Genomic DNA, 17,742 nt, shown 5'->3' with positions numbered 1-17,742 from the left:
AACACAATCTCGAGTGTCCACCTGATATCATTAGCTCACTCTTCATCAGCGTCTCTCTCCCACCCGCTAACCAGTCCCTTTCATTTCTGATGAGTTGTCTTCGGGGATGGTTTCTGTCCTTTGTCAACTGAAGGTCTGGGGACCATGGCCGCCGGGATTCCTCCAGTCTCAGTCAGACCATTAAGTTTGGTCTTTTTATGAGAATTTGGGGTCTGTATCCCACTGATCTCCTGCTCCCTCAGGGGTCCTCTGCTGTGCTCCCTGTCAGGGCAGTCATCGATTGTGGCCGGGCACCAACTAGTTCTTCTGGTCTCAGGATGTTGTAGGTCTCTGGTTCATGTGGCCCTTTCTGTCTCTTGGGCTCTTAGTTGTCGTGTGGCCTTGGTGTTCTTCATTTTCCTTTGCTCCAGGTGGGTCGAGACCAATTGCTGCATCTTAGATGGCAGCTTGTTAGCATTTAAGACCCCAGACGCCACATTTCAAAGTGGGATGCAGAATGATTTCATAATAGAATTATTTTGCCAATTGACTTAGAAGTCCCCGCAAACCATGTTCCCCAGACCCCCGCACTTGCTCCGCTGACCTTTGAAGCATTCATTTTATCCCGGAAACTTCTTTGCTTTTGATCCAGTCCAATTGAGCTGACCTTCCATGTATTGAGTGTTGTCTTTCCCTTCACCTAAAGCTGTTCTTATCTACTGATTAATCAATAAAAAACCCTCTCCCACCCTCCCTCCCTCCCCCCCTCGTAACCACAAAAGTATGTGTTCTTCTCAGGTTTACTATTTCTCAAGATCTTATAATAGTGGTCTTATACAATATTTGTCCTTTTGCCTCTGACTAATTTCGCTCAGCATAATGCCTTCCAGGTTCCTCCATGTTATGAAATGTTTCAGAGATTCGTCACTGTTCTTTATCGATGCGTAGTATTCCATTGTGTGAATATACCACAATTTATTTACCCATTCATCCGTTGATGGACACCTTGGTTGCTTCCAACTTTTTGCTATTGTAAACAGAGCTGCAATAAACATGGGTGTGCATATATCTGTTTGTATGAAGGCTCTTGTATCTCTAGGGTATATTCCTAGGAGTGGGATTTCTGGGTTGTATGGTAGTTCTATTTCTAACTGTTTAAGATAACGCCAGATGGATTTCCAAAGTGGTTGTACCATTTTACATTCCCACCAGCAGTGTATGAGAGTTCCAATCTCTCCGCAGCCTCTCCAACATTTATTATTTTGTGTTTTTTGGATTAATGCCAGCCTTGCTGGTGTGAGATGGAATCTCATCGTAGTTTTAATTTGTATTTCTCTAATGGCTAATGATCGAGAGCATTTTCTCATGTATCTGTTGGCTGCCTGAATATCTTCTTTAGTGAAATGTGTGTTCATATCCTTTGCCCACTTCTTGATTGGGTTGTTTGTCTTTTTGTGGTTGAGTTTTGACAGAATCATGTAAATTTTAGAGATCAGGCGCTGGTCGGAGATGTCATAGCTGAAAATTCGTTCCCAGTCTGTAGGTGGTCTTTTTACTCTTTTGGAGAAGTCTTTAGATGAGCATAGGTGTTTGATTTTTAGGAGCTCCCAGTTATCGGGTTTCTCTTCATCATTTTTGGTAATGTTTTGTATTCTGTTTATACCTTGTATTAGGGCTCCTAGGGTTGTCCCAATTTTTTCTTCCATGATCTTTATCGTTTTAGTCTTTATGTTTAGGTCTTTGATCCACTTGGAGTTAGTTTTTGTGCATGGTGTGAGGTATGGGTCCTGTTTCATTTTTTTGCAAATGGATATCCAGTTATGCCAGCACCATTTGTTAAAAAGGCTATCTTTTCCCCAATTAATTGACACTGGTCCTTTGTCAAATATCAGCTGCTCATACGTGGATGGATCTATGTCTGGGTTCTCAATTCTGTTCCATTGGTCTATGTGCCTGTTGTTGTACCAGTACCAGGCTGTTTTGACTACTGTGGCTGTATAGTAGGTTCTGAAGTCAGGTAAGGTGAGGCCTCCCACTTTCTTCTTCTTTTTCAGTAGTGCTTTGCTTATCCGGGGCTTCTTTCCCTTCCATATGAAATTGGTGATTTGTTTCTCTATCCCCTTAAAATACGACATTGGAATTTGGATTGGAAGTGCGTTAAATGTATAGATGGCATTTGGTAGAATGGACATTTTTACTATGTTAAGTCTTCCTATCCATGAGCAGGGTATGTTTTTCCACTTAAGTACGTCCTTTTGAATTTCTTGTAGTAGAGCTTTGTAGTTTTCTTTGTATAGGTCTTTTACATCCTTGGTAAGATTTATTCCTAAGTATCTTATCTTCTTGGGGGCTACTGTGAATGGTATTGATTTGGTTATTTCCTCTTCGGTGTTCTTTTTGTTGATGTAGAGGAATCCAAGTGATTTTTGTATGTTTATTTTATAACCTGAGACTCTGCCAAACTCTTCTATTAGTTTCAGTAGTTTTCTGGAGGATTCCTTAGGGTTTTCTGTGTATATAATCATGTCATCTGCAAATAGTGATAACTTTACTTCTTCCTTGCCAATCCGGATACGTTTTATTTCTTTGTCTAGCCTAATTGCCCTGGCTAGGACTTCTAGCACAATGTTGAATAAGAGCGGTGATAAAGGGCATCCTTGTCTGGTTCCTGTTCTCAAGGGAAATGCTTTCAGGTTCTCTCCATTTAGAGTGATATTGGCTGTTGGCTTTGCATAAAAAAAAAAAAAAAGCCCTTTATTATGTTGAGGAATTTTCCTTCAATTCCTATTTTGGTAAGAGTTTTTATCATGAATGGGTGTTGGACTTTGTCAAATGCCTTTTCTACATCAATTGATAAGATCATGTGGTTTTTGTCTTTTGTTTTATTTATGTGATGGATTACATTAATGGTTTTTCTGATATTAAACCAGCCTTGCATACCTGGTATAAATCCCACTTGATCAGGGTGAATTATTTTTTTGATGTGTTGTTGGATTCTATCGGCTAGAATTTTGTTGAGGATTTTTGCATCAATGTTCATGAGGGATATAGGTCTATAATTTTCTTTTTTTGTAATGTCTTTACCTGGTTTTGGTATCAGGGAGATGGTGGCTTCATAGAATGAGTTGGGTAGTATTCCGTCATTTTCTATGCTTTGGAATACCTTTAGTAGTAGTGGTGTTAACTCTTCTCTGAAAGTTTGGTAGAACTCTGCAGTGAAGCCGTCCGGGCCAGGGCTTTTTTTTGTTGGGAGTTTTTTGATTACCGTTTCAATCTCTTTTTTTGTTATGGGTCTATTTAGTTGTTCTACTTCTGAATGTGTTAGTTTAGGTAGGTAGTGTTTTTCCAGGAATTCATCCATTTCTTCTAGGTTTTCAAATTTGTTAGAGTACAATTTTTCATAATAATCTGAAATGATTCTTTTAATTTCATTTTGTTCTCTTGTGATGTGGTCCTTCTCATTTCTTATTCGGGTTATTTGTTTCCTTTCCTGTATTTCTTTAGTCAGTCTAGCCAATGGTTTATCAATTTTGTTAATTTTTTCAAAGAACCAGCTTTTGGCTTTCTTAATTCTTTCAATTGTTTTTCTGTTCTCTAATTCATTTAGTTCAGCTCTAATTTTTATTATTTGTTTCCTTCTGGTGCCTGATGGATTCTTTTGCTGCTCACTTTCTATTTGTTCAAGTTGTAGGGACAGTTCTCTGATTTTGGCTCTTTCTTCTTTTTGTATGTGTGCATTTATTGATATATATTGGCCTCTGAGCACTGCTTTTGCTGTGTCCCAGAGGTTTTGATAGGAAGTATTTTCATTCTCGTTGCTTTCTATGAATTTCCTTATTCCCTCCTTGATGTCTTCTATAACCCAGTTTTTTTTCAGGAGGGTATTGTTCAGTTTCCAAGTATTTGATTTCTTTTCCCTAGTTTTTCTGTTATTGATCTCTAGTTTTATTGCCTTGTGGTCTGAGAAGATGCTTTGCAATATTTCGATGTTTTGGACTCTGCAAAGGTTTGTTTTATGACCTAATATGTGGTCTATTCTAGAGAATGTTCCATGTGCGCTAGAAAAAAAAGTATATTTGGCAGCAGTTGGGTGGAGAGTTCTGTATAAGTCAATGAGGTCAAGTTGGTTGATTGTTGTAATTAGATCTTCCGTGTCTCTGTTGAGCTTCTTACTGGATGTCCTGTCCTTCTCCAAAAGTGGTGTGTTGAAGTCTCCTACTATAATTGTGGAGGTATCTATCTCGCTTTTCAATTCTGTTAAAATTTGATTTATGTATCTTGCAGCCCTGTCACTGGGTGCATAAATATTTAATATGGTTATGTCTTCCTGATCAATTGTCCCTTTTATCATTATATAGTGTCCTTCTTTATCCTTTGTGGTGGATTTAAGTCTAAAGTCTATTTTATCAGAAATTAATATTGCTACTCCTCTTCTTTTTTGCTTATTGTTTGCTTGATATACTTTTTTCCATCCTTTGAGTTTTAGTTTGTTTGTGTCTCTAAGTCTAAGGTGTGTCTCTTGTAGGCAGCATATAGATGGATCGTGTTTCTTTATCCAGTCTGTGACTCTCTGTCTCTTTATCGGTGCATTTAGTCCATTTACATTCAGAGTAATTATAGATAAATAAGTTTTTAGTGCTGTCATTTTGATGCCTTTTTATGTGTGTTGTTGACAATTTCATTTTTGCGCATACTTTTTTGTGCTGAGGCGTTTTTCTTAGTAAATTGTGAGATCCTCATTTTCATAGTGCTTGACTTTATGTTAGTTGAGTCGTTACGTTTTTCTTGGTTTTTATCTTGAGTTATAGAGTTGTTATACCTTTTTGTGGTTACCTTATTATTTACCCCTATTTTTCTAAGTAAAAACCTAACTTGTATTGTTCTATATCGCCTTGTATCACTCTCCATATGGCAGTTCAATGCCTCCTGTATTTAGTCCCTCTTTTTGATTATTGTGATCTTTTACCTATTGACTTCCATGATTCCCTGTTATGTGTATTTATTTATTTTTTTTTAATTAAACTTAATTTGTTTGTTTTTGTGATTTCCCTATTTGAGTTGATATCAGGACTTTCTGTTTTGTGACCTTGTGTTGTGCTGATATCTGATATTATTGGTTCTCTGACCAAACAATATCCTTTAGTATTTCTTGTAGCTTTGGTTTGGTTTTTGCAAATTCTCTAAACTTGTGTTTGTCTGTAAATATCTTAATTTTGCCTTCATATTTCAGAGAGAGTTTTGCTGGATATATGATCCTTGGCTGGCAGTTTTTCTCCTTCAGTGTTCTGTATATGTCGTTCCATTCCCTTCTTGCCTGCATGGTTTCTGCTGAGTAGTCAGAACATATTCTTATTGATTCTCCCTTGAAGGAAACCTTTCTTTTCTCCCTGGCTGCTTTTAAAATTTTCTGTTTATCTTGGTTTTGGTGAGTTTGATGATAATATGTCTTGGTGTTTTTCTTTTTGGATCAATCTTAAATGGGGTTCGATGAGCATCTTGGATAGCTATCCTTTTGTCTTTCATGATGTCAGGGAAATTTTCTGTCAGGAGTTCTTCAACTATTTTCTCTGTGTTTTCTGTCTCCCCTCCCTGTTCTGGGACTTCAATCACCCGCAGGTTATCCTTCTTGATAGAGTCCCACATAATTCTTAGGGTTTCTTCATTTTTTTAAATTCTTTTATCTGATTTTTTTTCAGCTATGTTGGTGTTGATTCCCTGGTCCTCCAGATGTCCCAGTCTGCATTCTAATTGCTCGAGTCTGCTCCTCTGACTTCCTAGTGCGTTGTCTAATTCTGTTATTTTTATTGTTAATCTTTTGGATTTCTACATGTTGTCTCTCTATGGATTCTTGCAACTTATTAATTTTTCCAGTATGTTCTTGAATAATCTTTTTGAGTTCTTCAACAGTTTTATCAGTGTGTTCCTTGGCTTTTTCTGCAGTTATCCTAATTTCATTTGTGATATCATTAAGCATTCTGTAAATTAGTTTTTTATATTCTGTATCTGATAATTCCAAGATTGTATCTTCATTTGGGAAAGATTTTGATTCTTTTGTTTGGGGGGTTGGAGAAGCTGTCATAGTCTGCTTCTTTAAGTGGTTTGATATGGATTGTTGTCTCCGAGCCATCACTGGGAAACTAGTTTTTCCAGAAAATCCGCTAAAAAAAAAATGCAGTCAGATCCCTATCAGAGTTCTCCCTCTGGCTCAGGCTATTCAGATGTTAATGAAGCCGCCTGGGGAGGGTGGGGGAGGGAACAGAGAGATAGGAGAGTAGCACCTCAGAATATAGCCAGAGTTGGTTGTCTTGCTTGTAATGACTATTATATCTGAGATTCCCGCGGGCTCGTCGCCTATGTGTGCTGGCTGTGTGGAGATTGCCCCTGGGGGGTCTGGCCCGCTGGAGTCACGGTCAGATCCTCCGCTTCCAGCCCCACGCCCAGCGTCAAGGCTCCCCTACTGGGACGGTGCACTCTCGACTCCAAAATCAGTCGCTGCCTCCCGGGGACTTCTCGTCCCTCCAGCCACGTGGCCGTGCCGCCCCGAGAACCAGTTGGGCCTCCTCCCGGGGTTAGTTCAGATGGGTGGAGCAGCTCCCCGTGCTTGTGCCGTGACCGAGTGTCCCGGCTGGGACGCTGTTCTCCCCGCTCCAATACCAGTCGCTGCCTCCCGGGGACTTCTCCTACCGGCTGCGTCCCACGCCGCCCGCGCGACCCGGCTGGACCCCTTCCCGGGGTTAGTTCAGGGGGGTGGAGCAACTCTCCGTGTTTATGCCGTACCTGCGTCCAGTCCAAATCCGTGCAGGACGGTTCCCCGGCTCGGACGCTGCTCTTTCTGCTCCAAGACCAGTCACTGCCTCCCAGGGACTTCTCCTACCAGCTGCGTCCCACACCGCCCGTGGAACCGGCTGGTCCCCCTCCCGGGGTTAGTTCTGGGGGGTGGAGCAGCTCTCTGTGCTTGTGCCGTACCTGACTGGTACGCTGGCTCCAGGCTCTGGAAACAATTGCTGCTTCCCCGTATTAGTTCGTTCTCCATCTCTAAATCTGTGTTTGTTGTTCAGGGTTCGTAGATTGTTGTGTATGTGATCGATTCACTTGTTTTTCCGTGTCTTTGTTGTAAGAGGGATCCGAGGTAGCACCTGCCTAGTCCGCCATCTTGGCTCCGCCCGGACCTGAATTATTTTTTGACTGACAACTACATAACAGCTGCAGTTACCCGTTGCCGTCAAGTAGATTCTAACTCATAGCAACCCTATAGGACAGAGCATAACTGCCCCATAGGGTTTCCAAGGCTCCTACCTTCATGGGAGCAGACTGCCACATCTTTAACTCGAGAAGCGGCTGGTGGGTTTGAAACGCTGACCTTTTAATTAGCAGCCAAGTGCTTAACTATTGTGCCACCAGGGCTCCTCTAACAGCTGCAGTAACTGCATTTATAGATGTAGTATGTGTATAACATTTTTCACTGAAGAGATTTAAGCTGAAGATATTTGACATAATACTATCAGCTAAAATTGACTGAGTGCTTACTGTGTGTTAGTCACTTTATACACGTTAACTAATCTCCACAACAGTATAATGTCATTACTATTATTATCCTCTTTACACAGGTAAGTAAATAGACATACAGAGTGTATCAGTCAGGAAATAGAATCCACACCAGGTTCAATAGAAGAAATTTAATATGGGGCACAAGTTACAAAGGTGTTTGAGTAGGTGAAAGGGGAAATAGGATTGGCGAGGCAACCTAGAAATTAGCAATAGCGGTAAATTGCTCATACTCTAGCAGCTATAGAGCTACAGAGAGGAGGCCATGTTACCAGAAGCCAGAAGCTGGGGAAGCTCAGCAGAGGTAGAACCATAGAAGAGGCTCAGCCATTTCCAGAAACCTAGACCCAAAACAGGAGGCAGGGAGAAATACCGTGATTTCTCTCTTCTTCCTGCCTACCCTGATTTCTCTCTTCTTCCTGCCTTCTAATCTCCCTCTACTCTCTCCCATTGGCCAAACCAAGTAGGATACCAGTTGAAAGGAAGCCTGGGAAGTGTAATTTGCATGAGTCAGTCTCTGCAATGCACACCAGAACAGGGTAAGAGTAGGAAATGGACCTGTGAGTAAATATGCAAAAGACAAAAAAAAAAAAAAAATGCATATAGAGGTTGAGTGACTTGCTTTCAGGTCACACAGGCTGTCTGCCTTCAAATCCTGAGCTCATAACCACGAATCTATATCCTTTAATTATTATGAAGAGAAATAAGGACTTCAAGGAGCATCCTATCTAAATCTAATGAGTTCCCCCATATATATATATGTATATATGTATGTATGTATGTATGTATGTATGTATGTATACATATATATAAAACCCAAACCCGTTGCTGTTGAGTTGATTCCGACTCATGGCAACCCTATAGGACAGAGTAGAACTGCCCCATAGGGTTTCCAAGAAGCACCTGGTGGGTTCAAACTGCTGAACTTTTTTGGTTAGCAGCCAAATGCCTAGCCACAGTGCTTAACCACTACACCACCAGGGTTTTCCTATTTATCTATAACATATACAAAACCAAAAAAACCCAAAAAACCCCCAAAACCAAACCCACTGCCGCTGAGTTGATTCTGACTCAGAGCGACCGCATAGGAGAGAATAGAATATATATATCAGCTTGAATCCACTAGGTGCTCCTTGGAAACTCTATGGGGCAGTTCTACTCTGTCCTATAGGGTTGCTATTAGTAGGAATTGACTCAACGACAATGGGTTAGTTTTTTTTGGTTATAGATAGACAGACATGATATGATATGACATGATATGATATATATATATATATATATGTATATGGTTGCCTCAATGGAGCCCTGGGCACAGTGGTTAAGAACTCGGCTGCTAGCCAAAAGGTTGGTAGTTCAAATTCACCAGCTGCTCCTTGGAAACCCGATGGGGCAATTCTACTCTGTCCTATATGGTCACTATGAGTCGTAGTCAACTCGACAGCAAAGGGTTTTGATTTTATAGTTGCTTCAACTCCCCAGGCCTCATATTTGATATTGGTAAAGAGAGAGAATGTATTCTTAATTAAGTTTAAGGTCTTTATTGCTCCGTGGTCCCATTAGTCTATTTTCAGGGAAAGGCCAAATCTCTAGTTATAGCCTCCAGGAAAAAAAAAAAAAAAAAACCCACCACCAAAGCAAGTGATCAACCATCACATGAAAACTGAAGAAACCACTACAAACCACAAACCTGGGTTAGCTGTCCCACAGGCACATCTTTTCTTTCCTATGGGTATTTGACTTTCTCATCAGCTTAAATGTGTTTATGAATGCTTTAACTCAATATGTCAAATGGAATAAAGGGAATGCTATGAGTCGGAATTGACTTGATGGCAATGGGTTTAAGTTATTTATTAGCTTTCTGACTGGGACTATAGCACGCCTACTCCCTGGGAGAACATTTTAACTTGTATACATTTTACATACTTTGGACATGTTGTCAGGAGGGATCAGTCCCTGGAGAAGGACATCATGCTTGGTAAAGTAGAGGGTCAGTGAAAAAGAAGACAATCCTCAACAAGATGGATTGACACAGTGGATGCAACAGTGGGCTCAAGCGTTACAACGATTGTGAGGATGGTCCAGAACCGGGCAGTGTTTTGTTCTGTTGCACATATGGTCACTATGAGTCAGAACCAATTCGATAGCACCTAACAACAACAACAACAACGTTTTACTTCAGTTTACTGATGAGGTAATTACAAAGAAATAAAATCAAACAACAATAACTGTTATCTTCCTGCTTTTAATACTGTTTATCTTGCAATACTCCAATGTAAGAGAAAACCAACCTGTTAAAAAACAAAAAAATGCTTTCCAAGTCCAAAAATATAAAAAACATTATCCCACTTACCCCCAATGAAAAAAATCTTTTTTAGCCCAGAAAGGGGGAAGGGAGAGAAACCCACTGACAGATGATGGAGATGAAGTCAGTCTTGGACTTGGTCTCCTAACTAACACCATTGTGAGCTCTCCATCAGGACATGGTGATCAGAGCCCAGTACTCTGGGGTGAACTTTCTAAGAGTGTGGGGATGGTTTGAGGAGATGCTGACCCTTCTTGGTGTCTCCTCCCTCTTTGGTCCATGAGTTACAGAGGCTGGTATGCTACTTCCCAGTTTCCCAGAAGGAAGTGACACATCAAGCATGAAGCTTCCTGTCATTGTCCTCATGCTTCCCTTTGGTCTACAGTTTATGAGATGAGAGAGAACAGGACAGGACACATCCTCTTTCCTTGTCATCCATTCATCTTTCATTCATTTAATAAACATTTATTTACTGAATACTATGAGCCTAGAACTGAGCTAAACATTAGAGCCTTGTAGTAGGTCAGGATGAGGTACTGGTGGCAAAGGCAACCTTGGTGTAAAAATATCTCAAACCTAACCGTATAAATGCTTCAGAAAGAAAAGGACGAATATTTTAGGCTATTTTGGCCTCATTTCCAATTGGAAATTAAAGGGATGGCTCTATAATGTGCTCCAGAAGATTGACATTTTAATGGCAATACGAGAGCTTGAAATAAAACTCTTTTGATGATACATTTAACTAATGCTGAATTATAACAGAACCCTGGTGGAAGTGCATGTGATATCCACATAACTAGAGGACAAATTCTTTCTGGTCATTGCTATTACATCAATATCAAATTAATTTACACTCACGGACCACTTGATGTGAAGTGTTACCAAGCACAGTAACATTTTGTTTCCTGGCTCCGAGAATCACAAAGACAAATGCATCTGTAACCTACCGCTGCCTTCCTTTCCCAGCTGTCCTCCTCTTTACTGAGGTTCATTTAATTATAACATTCTGCAGCAAAACACAAGAGGAATTAAATGGCAGGCTTCTGTGACAGGCATAAGGCTGGTCAGCCCTTGAAGTCACTAGTGATAACCCTCAGGGAGAGTCATGCATAATTCTGTAGCTCAGAGTGTCTTCAGAGAGAATTATGCTGGCAGCAAATGTGCCTTGGATGCTTGGTGGCTGGGGGAAGAACAGTGGTGTGGGGGTGTTATATCATCTCGGTCCTTCCTCAGGGAAGTAGAATTTGATGAAACTGTCAGTTACATGAAAGCTCATATAGCTGGAGACGGCACAAGCTGCCAGCTTCAGTGTGGGAAACTATTATGGGCTGAATTGTGTCCCCCCAAATACGTGTTGTAAATTCTAACCTGTGGATGTAATCCCATTTCTGAATAGAGTCTTCTTTGTCACGTTAATGGGGCCATGTAAGTATCAGTGTACAGTGTGTCTTAAACCTATTCACTTTCAGATATAAAAAGAGCAGATTAGGCACAGAAGCAAAGTCAGCACAAATGAAGGACAAGTAGACGGCACATAGAGAGCTACAAGGAACACCAAAAAGAACACTAGAGAAGCTGAGACAAGGATTTTCCCCCAGAGCGGACAAAGACAGCCTTTCCCTAGAGCCCTGAATTCAGACTTGTAGCCTCCTAAACCGTGAAAAAATAAATTTTTGTTCATTAACGTCACCCACTTGTGATATTTCTGTTATAGCTGCACCAGCAAACTGAGTTCATCTGCCTTTCCACCCCCTTTGCATTCATTCTGTGCATATTTTCCAAAACAAAACCAGAGCTGTTGCCATTGAGTCAATTGAGTAGAGCTATAGGGTTTTCTTGCCTGTGATCTTTACAGAAGCAAATCGCCAGGCCTTTCTTCCATGGCACTGCTAGGTGGGTTTGAACCATCAACCTTTAAGTTAGCAGCTGAGAGCATCTGTGCCACCCAGGGACTCATATGTATTTCCTAAGTACCCTTGTAAGCCAAGTTCTGTGCTTGGTGCTGGAATCCATGCATTGAGGTATAGGCACTGAGGGGATATCTTATGGGTCGAGGACATTAAATGCCAGTCCCTTCCAGGGCTTAGTATGTGATCATTAGAGCATCACCTTGCATCTTAAGTTCCTGTCCTAATTTTTTTTAGTGGAAAGTGATTTTAGAAATAGGTAGAATCTGAGATGTTCTGATTGACTATTAACCAGCTCAAAGCACATCTGGAATTTTCCACTGTCTGTTTAGAGATCAATTAACCATTTCTTATATGCAAATGGCTCCTTCTGAAAGGTTTTTATGGGTTCAGAATGCCCATGATATTATTTCCTTTTATGGTTTTTTGGTTCATTTTTTTACCTTTGCTAAAGTGCCACTTTTTTTTTAAATAATTTTTATTGTGGTTTAAGTCAAAGTTTACAAATCAAGTCAGTCTGTCAGATATAAGCTTATATACACCTCACTCCATACTCCCACTTACTCTCCCCTTAATGAGTCAGCCCGCTCCCTCCTTCCAGTCTCTCCTTTCGTGACGGTTTTGCCAGTTTCTAACCCTCTCTACCCTCCCACCTCCCCTCCAGACAGGAGATGCTAACACAGTCTCAAGTGTCCACCTGATGCAAGTAGCTCACTCTTCATCAGCATCTCTCTCCAACCCATTGTCCAGTCCCTTCCATTATTTCCTTCTATGATTTTTTTGTTCATTTTTTTTCACCTTTGCTAAAGTGCCAGTTTTTAATGATTATGTCAGTTTTGTGTTTCTTGGCCAGAGTCTTTTTTTTTTTTTTAATCACACCACTGCCTTAGGGCATTTTTTCTTTCTGGTTGGTCTTTAACCTAATAACTCACTTCTGTGCCTACTCTAATGGCATCTTGATGATGATAATGGGCAGAAGCTCAATTAGGAAACATTATGAATCATACTGTCCAGTCTCTACAGAGTACAAGAATTCCTAAATGGCAAGGGAATTTCGTTTTCCTTTGTCCTCAGTCCTTCTAATTCCTTCCATTGTTCATGTCCCAACCCACCCATATCACTCTTCAAACACATTTCTCAGGTTATTAAAGATAGCATCTTAGATGAGCAAACCCCTTACCTATTTGCCAATCCCAGGGCACCTTTAACAGCTCCTTGTGCTCCATTATAGCTCTGCAAATTCAAAGAAAGTAGACCTGTTGAGCAAGGTTATAATCCTTTTTTTTTTCTGAATTACCACATTTTATACAAATAATGAAGCAGCTTATTGAATTTTCAAAAATAACTTTGGGCCATGCAGAGGCAAGTCTAGTTAGGCAGCTTGAGGTTTATCCCTGAAGGATCTTATTAGGTGTGGCCAACCGTGGTGAAAGTGTGCCAGCGGTGCCTGGTGGAGCTCAAACCTTCCACTGTCCTTCTCATGCAGTCTGCCCATATCCACTGCTTCTTCTCGCTTAGATGCTTTCTAAAATGTAAATAGTGAGCTTCAGAAATTCCTATGCTTGTAGGTTTAATCAATTTTCAGACTGAGCATTCTCTAGAGCAGTGGTTCTCAAATATGTCATCGGCAAGCTTGTTAAAACACAGTTTCCTGAGCCCCATCCTTAGTGATTCTGATTTAGTAGATCTGGGTGGGGCCCATGGATTTGTGGTTCTGACAAGTTCACATGTGATGCCAGGGCTGCTGGTCCAGGAACCACACTTTGGAAACCACTGCTCTAGAAGAGGCCTAGGATGTGAGGCTGGCCCCACTAAGTGAGCGATACTTTGGTTCTAGTGTGCCTTCCATGTCTCCCATTTGCCACAAACTCTCGTGTGCTACTTCCATTATTTTGGCGGCAGCGGTATAGTTCCCTGAAGGCTCAGTCAGCTCTAATGGACTATAACTGAAGCAAGCGAGTGCTAGATCTCTGGGTATATTTTTTGGATTCAAGAATCATAACCCATAAAATGAACCACTCATCTACAAAATGTTGGTTATGAGTAGTTGAACTAGGCAATTTCTTTTCTTTTCACAAAGCTGAAGCTCTAAATTTAGGAGCTTTAAAATGCCATTTCACTTTCAAAATGAACCAAAAATAAATCTTTCTTAGAAAAGTCTTTCCATCTCCCTGCCTTGTTTGCTATGGAGTTTTCACCCACATTTCAGGGTGGAGGATTCTTGGAAGCAGTCTATTTGTAAAACATGTTTAAGATGATGCCAGAATATTTTCCATAAATAGTTTCAGATACTGAACCAATACAATTACAAAGTAGTTGCTTTGTAGAAAGAGATTTGGTGAAAGTTGACTGTAGATTATATTATCCTCCTTTTACCCTTCACCTGAAACTAAAATATCTGGTCTTTACTTATGGAAAATTATTCTCACAACAAATTCTGAGGTATTATTAAGTGATGACTTCTTTGTTTTAATGCCAGAATTATTGCAAAATTGGGGCTTCTGACTTTTTGATGCTTAGTGAATGTCTGTGTTATATCTTCACCTGCTTAAAGAAAATAGAAACACTAAATTCCCAAGGGATGAATTTGAAATATGGTTTACTCTTGCAAATTATGGACAATAAATGAACAAATTTTTTAAAAGAGCAATTTTAAACTGCAAGCTCTCTTGCAGTGGTTGTCATTAGTAAACAAAATGTCCCTTTTTGGAAAAATGTCAAATTGTGTCATTGACAGTTTTTCTAGTTTTCTAAGTTATTAGCTCACTGGTTTGGGAGGATGAATGTACATCTAATGCTTTCTTGCAAATTATCTTCCAATTCCATGAAATGTTTTACAATAATTTATAATAAACTTGTTTAGTTTGGGAGAAATTTACTAATAAAGATGTTTAGCTTTCAGATTTCTTAAGACCTCTGTATGGGAGGTTGGTAACGGGTTTCTAGCCTTGAGTTTTACAAAATAAAGAGGCCAACCTTATCCCAAGTGTGTGTGGGGGGGGTGGGGGTGGGGGGAGGATAAATTCTAATAGTCTCTATTCTCTGAATTTCTTGTTATTTTACTCACAATTGGATTCCACTGAAAAATGCACCAAAGAGTCCAATCATTCCCAGGAACTCCACTCGGCTCAGCGTTCGGATGATGTATTCTTCCCAGACGTTAGAGATACCATAGAGTGTGGCTCCTCCTAAGACCAGAAGGTCCCCTACCAGCTTATTTTCCCCTAGAAACCAAAAAACAGAGAGAACCCCATCAAAATTTTCCTAACAAGAACCTGACATCGGCAAACTCAGCTTTTTTGTCCCTTCTATCCTTATATTTTTAAGGAAGTCCTGCAATTTACCAATTGAGACTTAGTAAAGTTTGTTAATCTGTTTTCCAGATATGTTCTGATATAAGAAGGTTACTCATATCTACCTAACAGGAAGTCTTCACTAAGAGAGGGGTCAGCTTCCTCCAGATTGCACCCTCTCCACAAAGCCCAATGTCTCTGGCCAGTTGTGTGTCTATGGATATATGCTAATACATGCACAGACTATACTTGCTTCAGGGCATTTTCCGACAGTTCAGTGTACGTGGTGTAAATCAAAGGTCTGAATTCTCACCCTCTGCACCTGGTGGCATGAGGGTTAAATGCTCAGCTGCTAAACGAAAGGGCAGTTCAAACTCACTAGTCACTTCACGGGAGAAAAGGCCTGGCAATCTGTTCCTGTAAAGATTTCAGCCTAGGAAACCCTATGGGTCAGTTCTACTCTGTCCTATAGGGTCGCCGTGAGTTGGAATCAACTTGATGGCGCAACAACAACAACAACAGCTATACAGAAAGAGAAGCTATAAACAGAAACAGCTATAAACAGAAAAAAAAAAGCAGTTAAGAATTTTTATTTTGACCACGGGCAAAATATGTACTTAATTCCAAAATGAGAGTGAATGGAATTATTGGTGAAGATTTTTTAAGTTCCCTAAAATAACATACCATTGCTGATGAGTTGATTCTGACTCACGATGACCCTATAGGACAGAGTAGAACCACCCCATAGGGTTTTCAAGGAGCTGCTGGTGGATTCGAACAGCCACTCTCTTGGTTAGTAGCCCTGGCTCTTAATTACTGTACCATCAGGGCTCCAAAAATAAGTAACATAAGAATAAAAAATATATATAATTCAGTATCACATTAACAGAATCTCTGGGTGGTGCAAACGATTAATATGCTCACTGCTAACCAAAAGGTTGGTGGTTTGAGTCCCCCCAGAGGCGCCTCAGAGGAAAGCCCTTGTGATCTATTTTTGAAAAACCAGCCGTTGAAAACCCTAGAGACACAGTTCTCCTCTGACACACACGGGGTCACCGTGAGTGGGAACTGACTCTAAGACAACTGCTTTGTTTTTTTAAAATGGTTATCACAATGTGTGTATAAATTTTTGTATAGGAAGCTGACTTGAGCTGTAAATTTTCACTTAAAGCGCAATAAAAAAAAAAAGAAAAAGGAAAAAAAATTGGTTATCACATTAGTATTTTCCTTTCGTCATAAAAAATTATTTTTTTAAACTCAATTGTGGTTGGTTTTGGTTTATGTCTAATTTTAAATAAATGCTTTCCCCAGAGGCTTTCTGTATTTGAGGTAAACTCTTCTCACTCTAGGAAGTGTGGAGCCAGTGAAGGAGGACTGCAGATGTAAGCATCTGAGGCAGCCTCTCTGACCCTCTCTGAACTCTGGTCTCTGTCCTGCACAGGTTAGCAGCCCAGGAGCTCAGCAGACATGCAGCTCTGGGGCAGAAGAGGTGCAGGTTGGGGAGGGTGCTCTCTCCAGCATGACTTTAAAGAAGGGGCTCACCTACCACTGTGGATTCCAGACCAGCTGGAACAATCTAAGCCGTATAGCTGAGCTCTTATTGTCAGTTGGAAGCACTGAGTATTCTTTAGGTAGCAACTTTGCATGAAAGAATCTGGGCAGGGCTTGGAGGAAGGCCCCTTCATGCTTCTGTGGTCTCCTAGAGTGAACTCTATATTTACTGTAAATGGTGCCACTTAAGGCAACTTCCCACTGGTAGGTAAGGATTGGAAGAGAGGGGAAGAGCGCCTGAAAGACAACAGTTTCATAGGCTGGTCTCAAGGGAATGGAGCTGAGACTATGAATCAGGAAGGGGCTGGGAGCTCCCTGGGGTTCATTAGGAGTTGCCATCTTTGTTTGGCTGCCTAAGAGCTGAGAACTTGATGAGGCCCCAGTGAGAAACCAAACTTGACGGGAGGTCCCTAGCCACATCTTCTGGAAAAATTAATGTTGCTGTGACAGAGTGTGTAATCTTGGGCAACCTGATTAATCTTTTTATGTGTCAACTATAAAATAATGACAAAATTTTTAATGTTAAGTAGCTCGTATGAGGAATGTTCAGTAAAATAAAACGTGTCTGTAACTAAATTGGAGCCCAGGTGGTGCCATGGTTAAGAGCTAGAACTGCTAACCAAAAGGTCAGCAGTTCGAATCTACCAGCTGCTCCTTGAAAATCCTACGGAGCAGTTCTACTCTGTCCTATAGGGTCGCTATGAGTGGGAATTAACTCGAAAGCAACAGATTTTTTTTTTTAATAACTAAATTATAAAACTATAATGAACAAAATTCAGTCTCCTTTCATTCAGGAGACATTTTAGAATCTTGTGAGGACGTGGGGCCATTTCTATGAATATCAATTCTTGTTATACCAATGAAGTGTGGAAGTTGTACTTAATAGAATTCTTGGTTAATAAAATTAATTTTATATGAATGAATTCAGGAAAGCTGAATTACAATGAAATATTTTAATAGGGATTGGGAGAACATCAATCTATCTTTTACATGTCCTAAAAAGAGGCCATACTGTTTCAGTGAATAGTCTCACCATTCTTTTATTTCAACCTCCCCATTGTATACAGCTATGGCCTACTCTGTTAACTAGCCTTTGACTATCTAAGTAATCTATTCACCAGCACTTTGAGTCTTCACCAACGCACTGACACTGATAATAATGATA

General features: G+C 40.4%; 1 protein-coding gene across 1 annotated transcript in view; it reads right to left on the bottom strand.

Moving 5' to 3' along the window:
• The window catches only part of SLC35F1 (solute carrier family 35 member F1), a 544,808-nt gene that overhangs the window by 42,341 nt on the left and 484,725 nt on the right, over positions 1-17,742 (bottom strand). Inside the window, exons 8-9 of the mRNA XM_064294807.1 lie at positions 14,801-14,957; positions 12,914-12,966 (exon numbers count right to left, since the gene is read on the bottom strand). Of these exons, the coding sequence (XP_064150877.1) occupies positions 12,914-12,966; positions 14,801-14,957 (210 nt within the window). The remainder of the gene's footprint in view (positions 1-12,913; positions 12,967-14,800; positions 14,958-17,742) is intronic.

This window comes from Loxodonta africana, chromosome 1 (genome assembly GCF_030014295.1).
Source record: "Loxodonta africana isolate mLoxAfr1 chromosome 1, mLoxAfr1.hap2, whole genome shotgun sequence".
NCBI classification, from domain to species: domain Eukaryota; kingdom Metazoa; phylum Chordata; class Mammalia; order Proboscidea; family Elephantidae; genus Loxodonta; species Loxodonta africana.
This window is presented reverse-complemented; position numbering and strand designations above follow the sequence as displayed.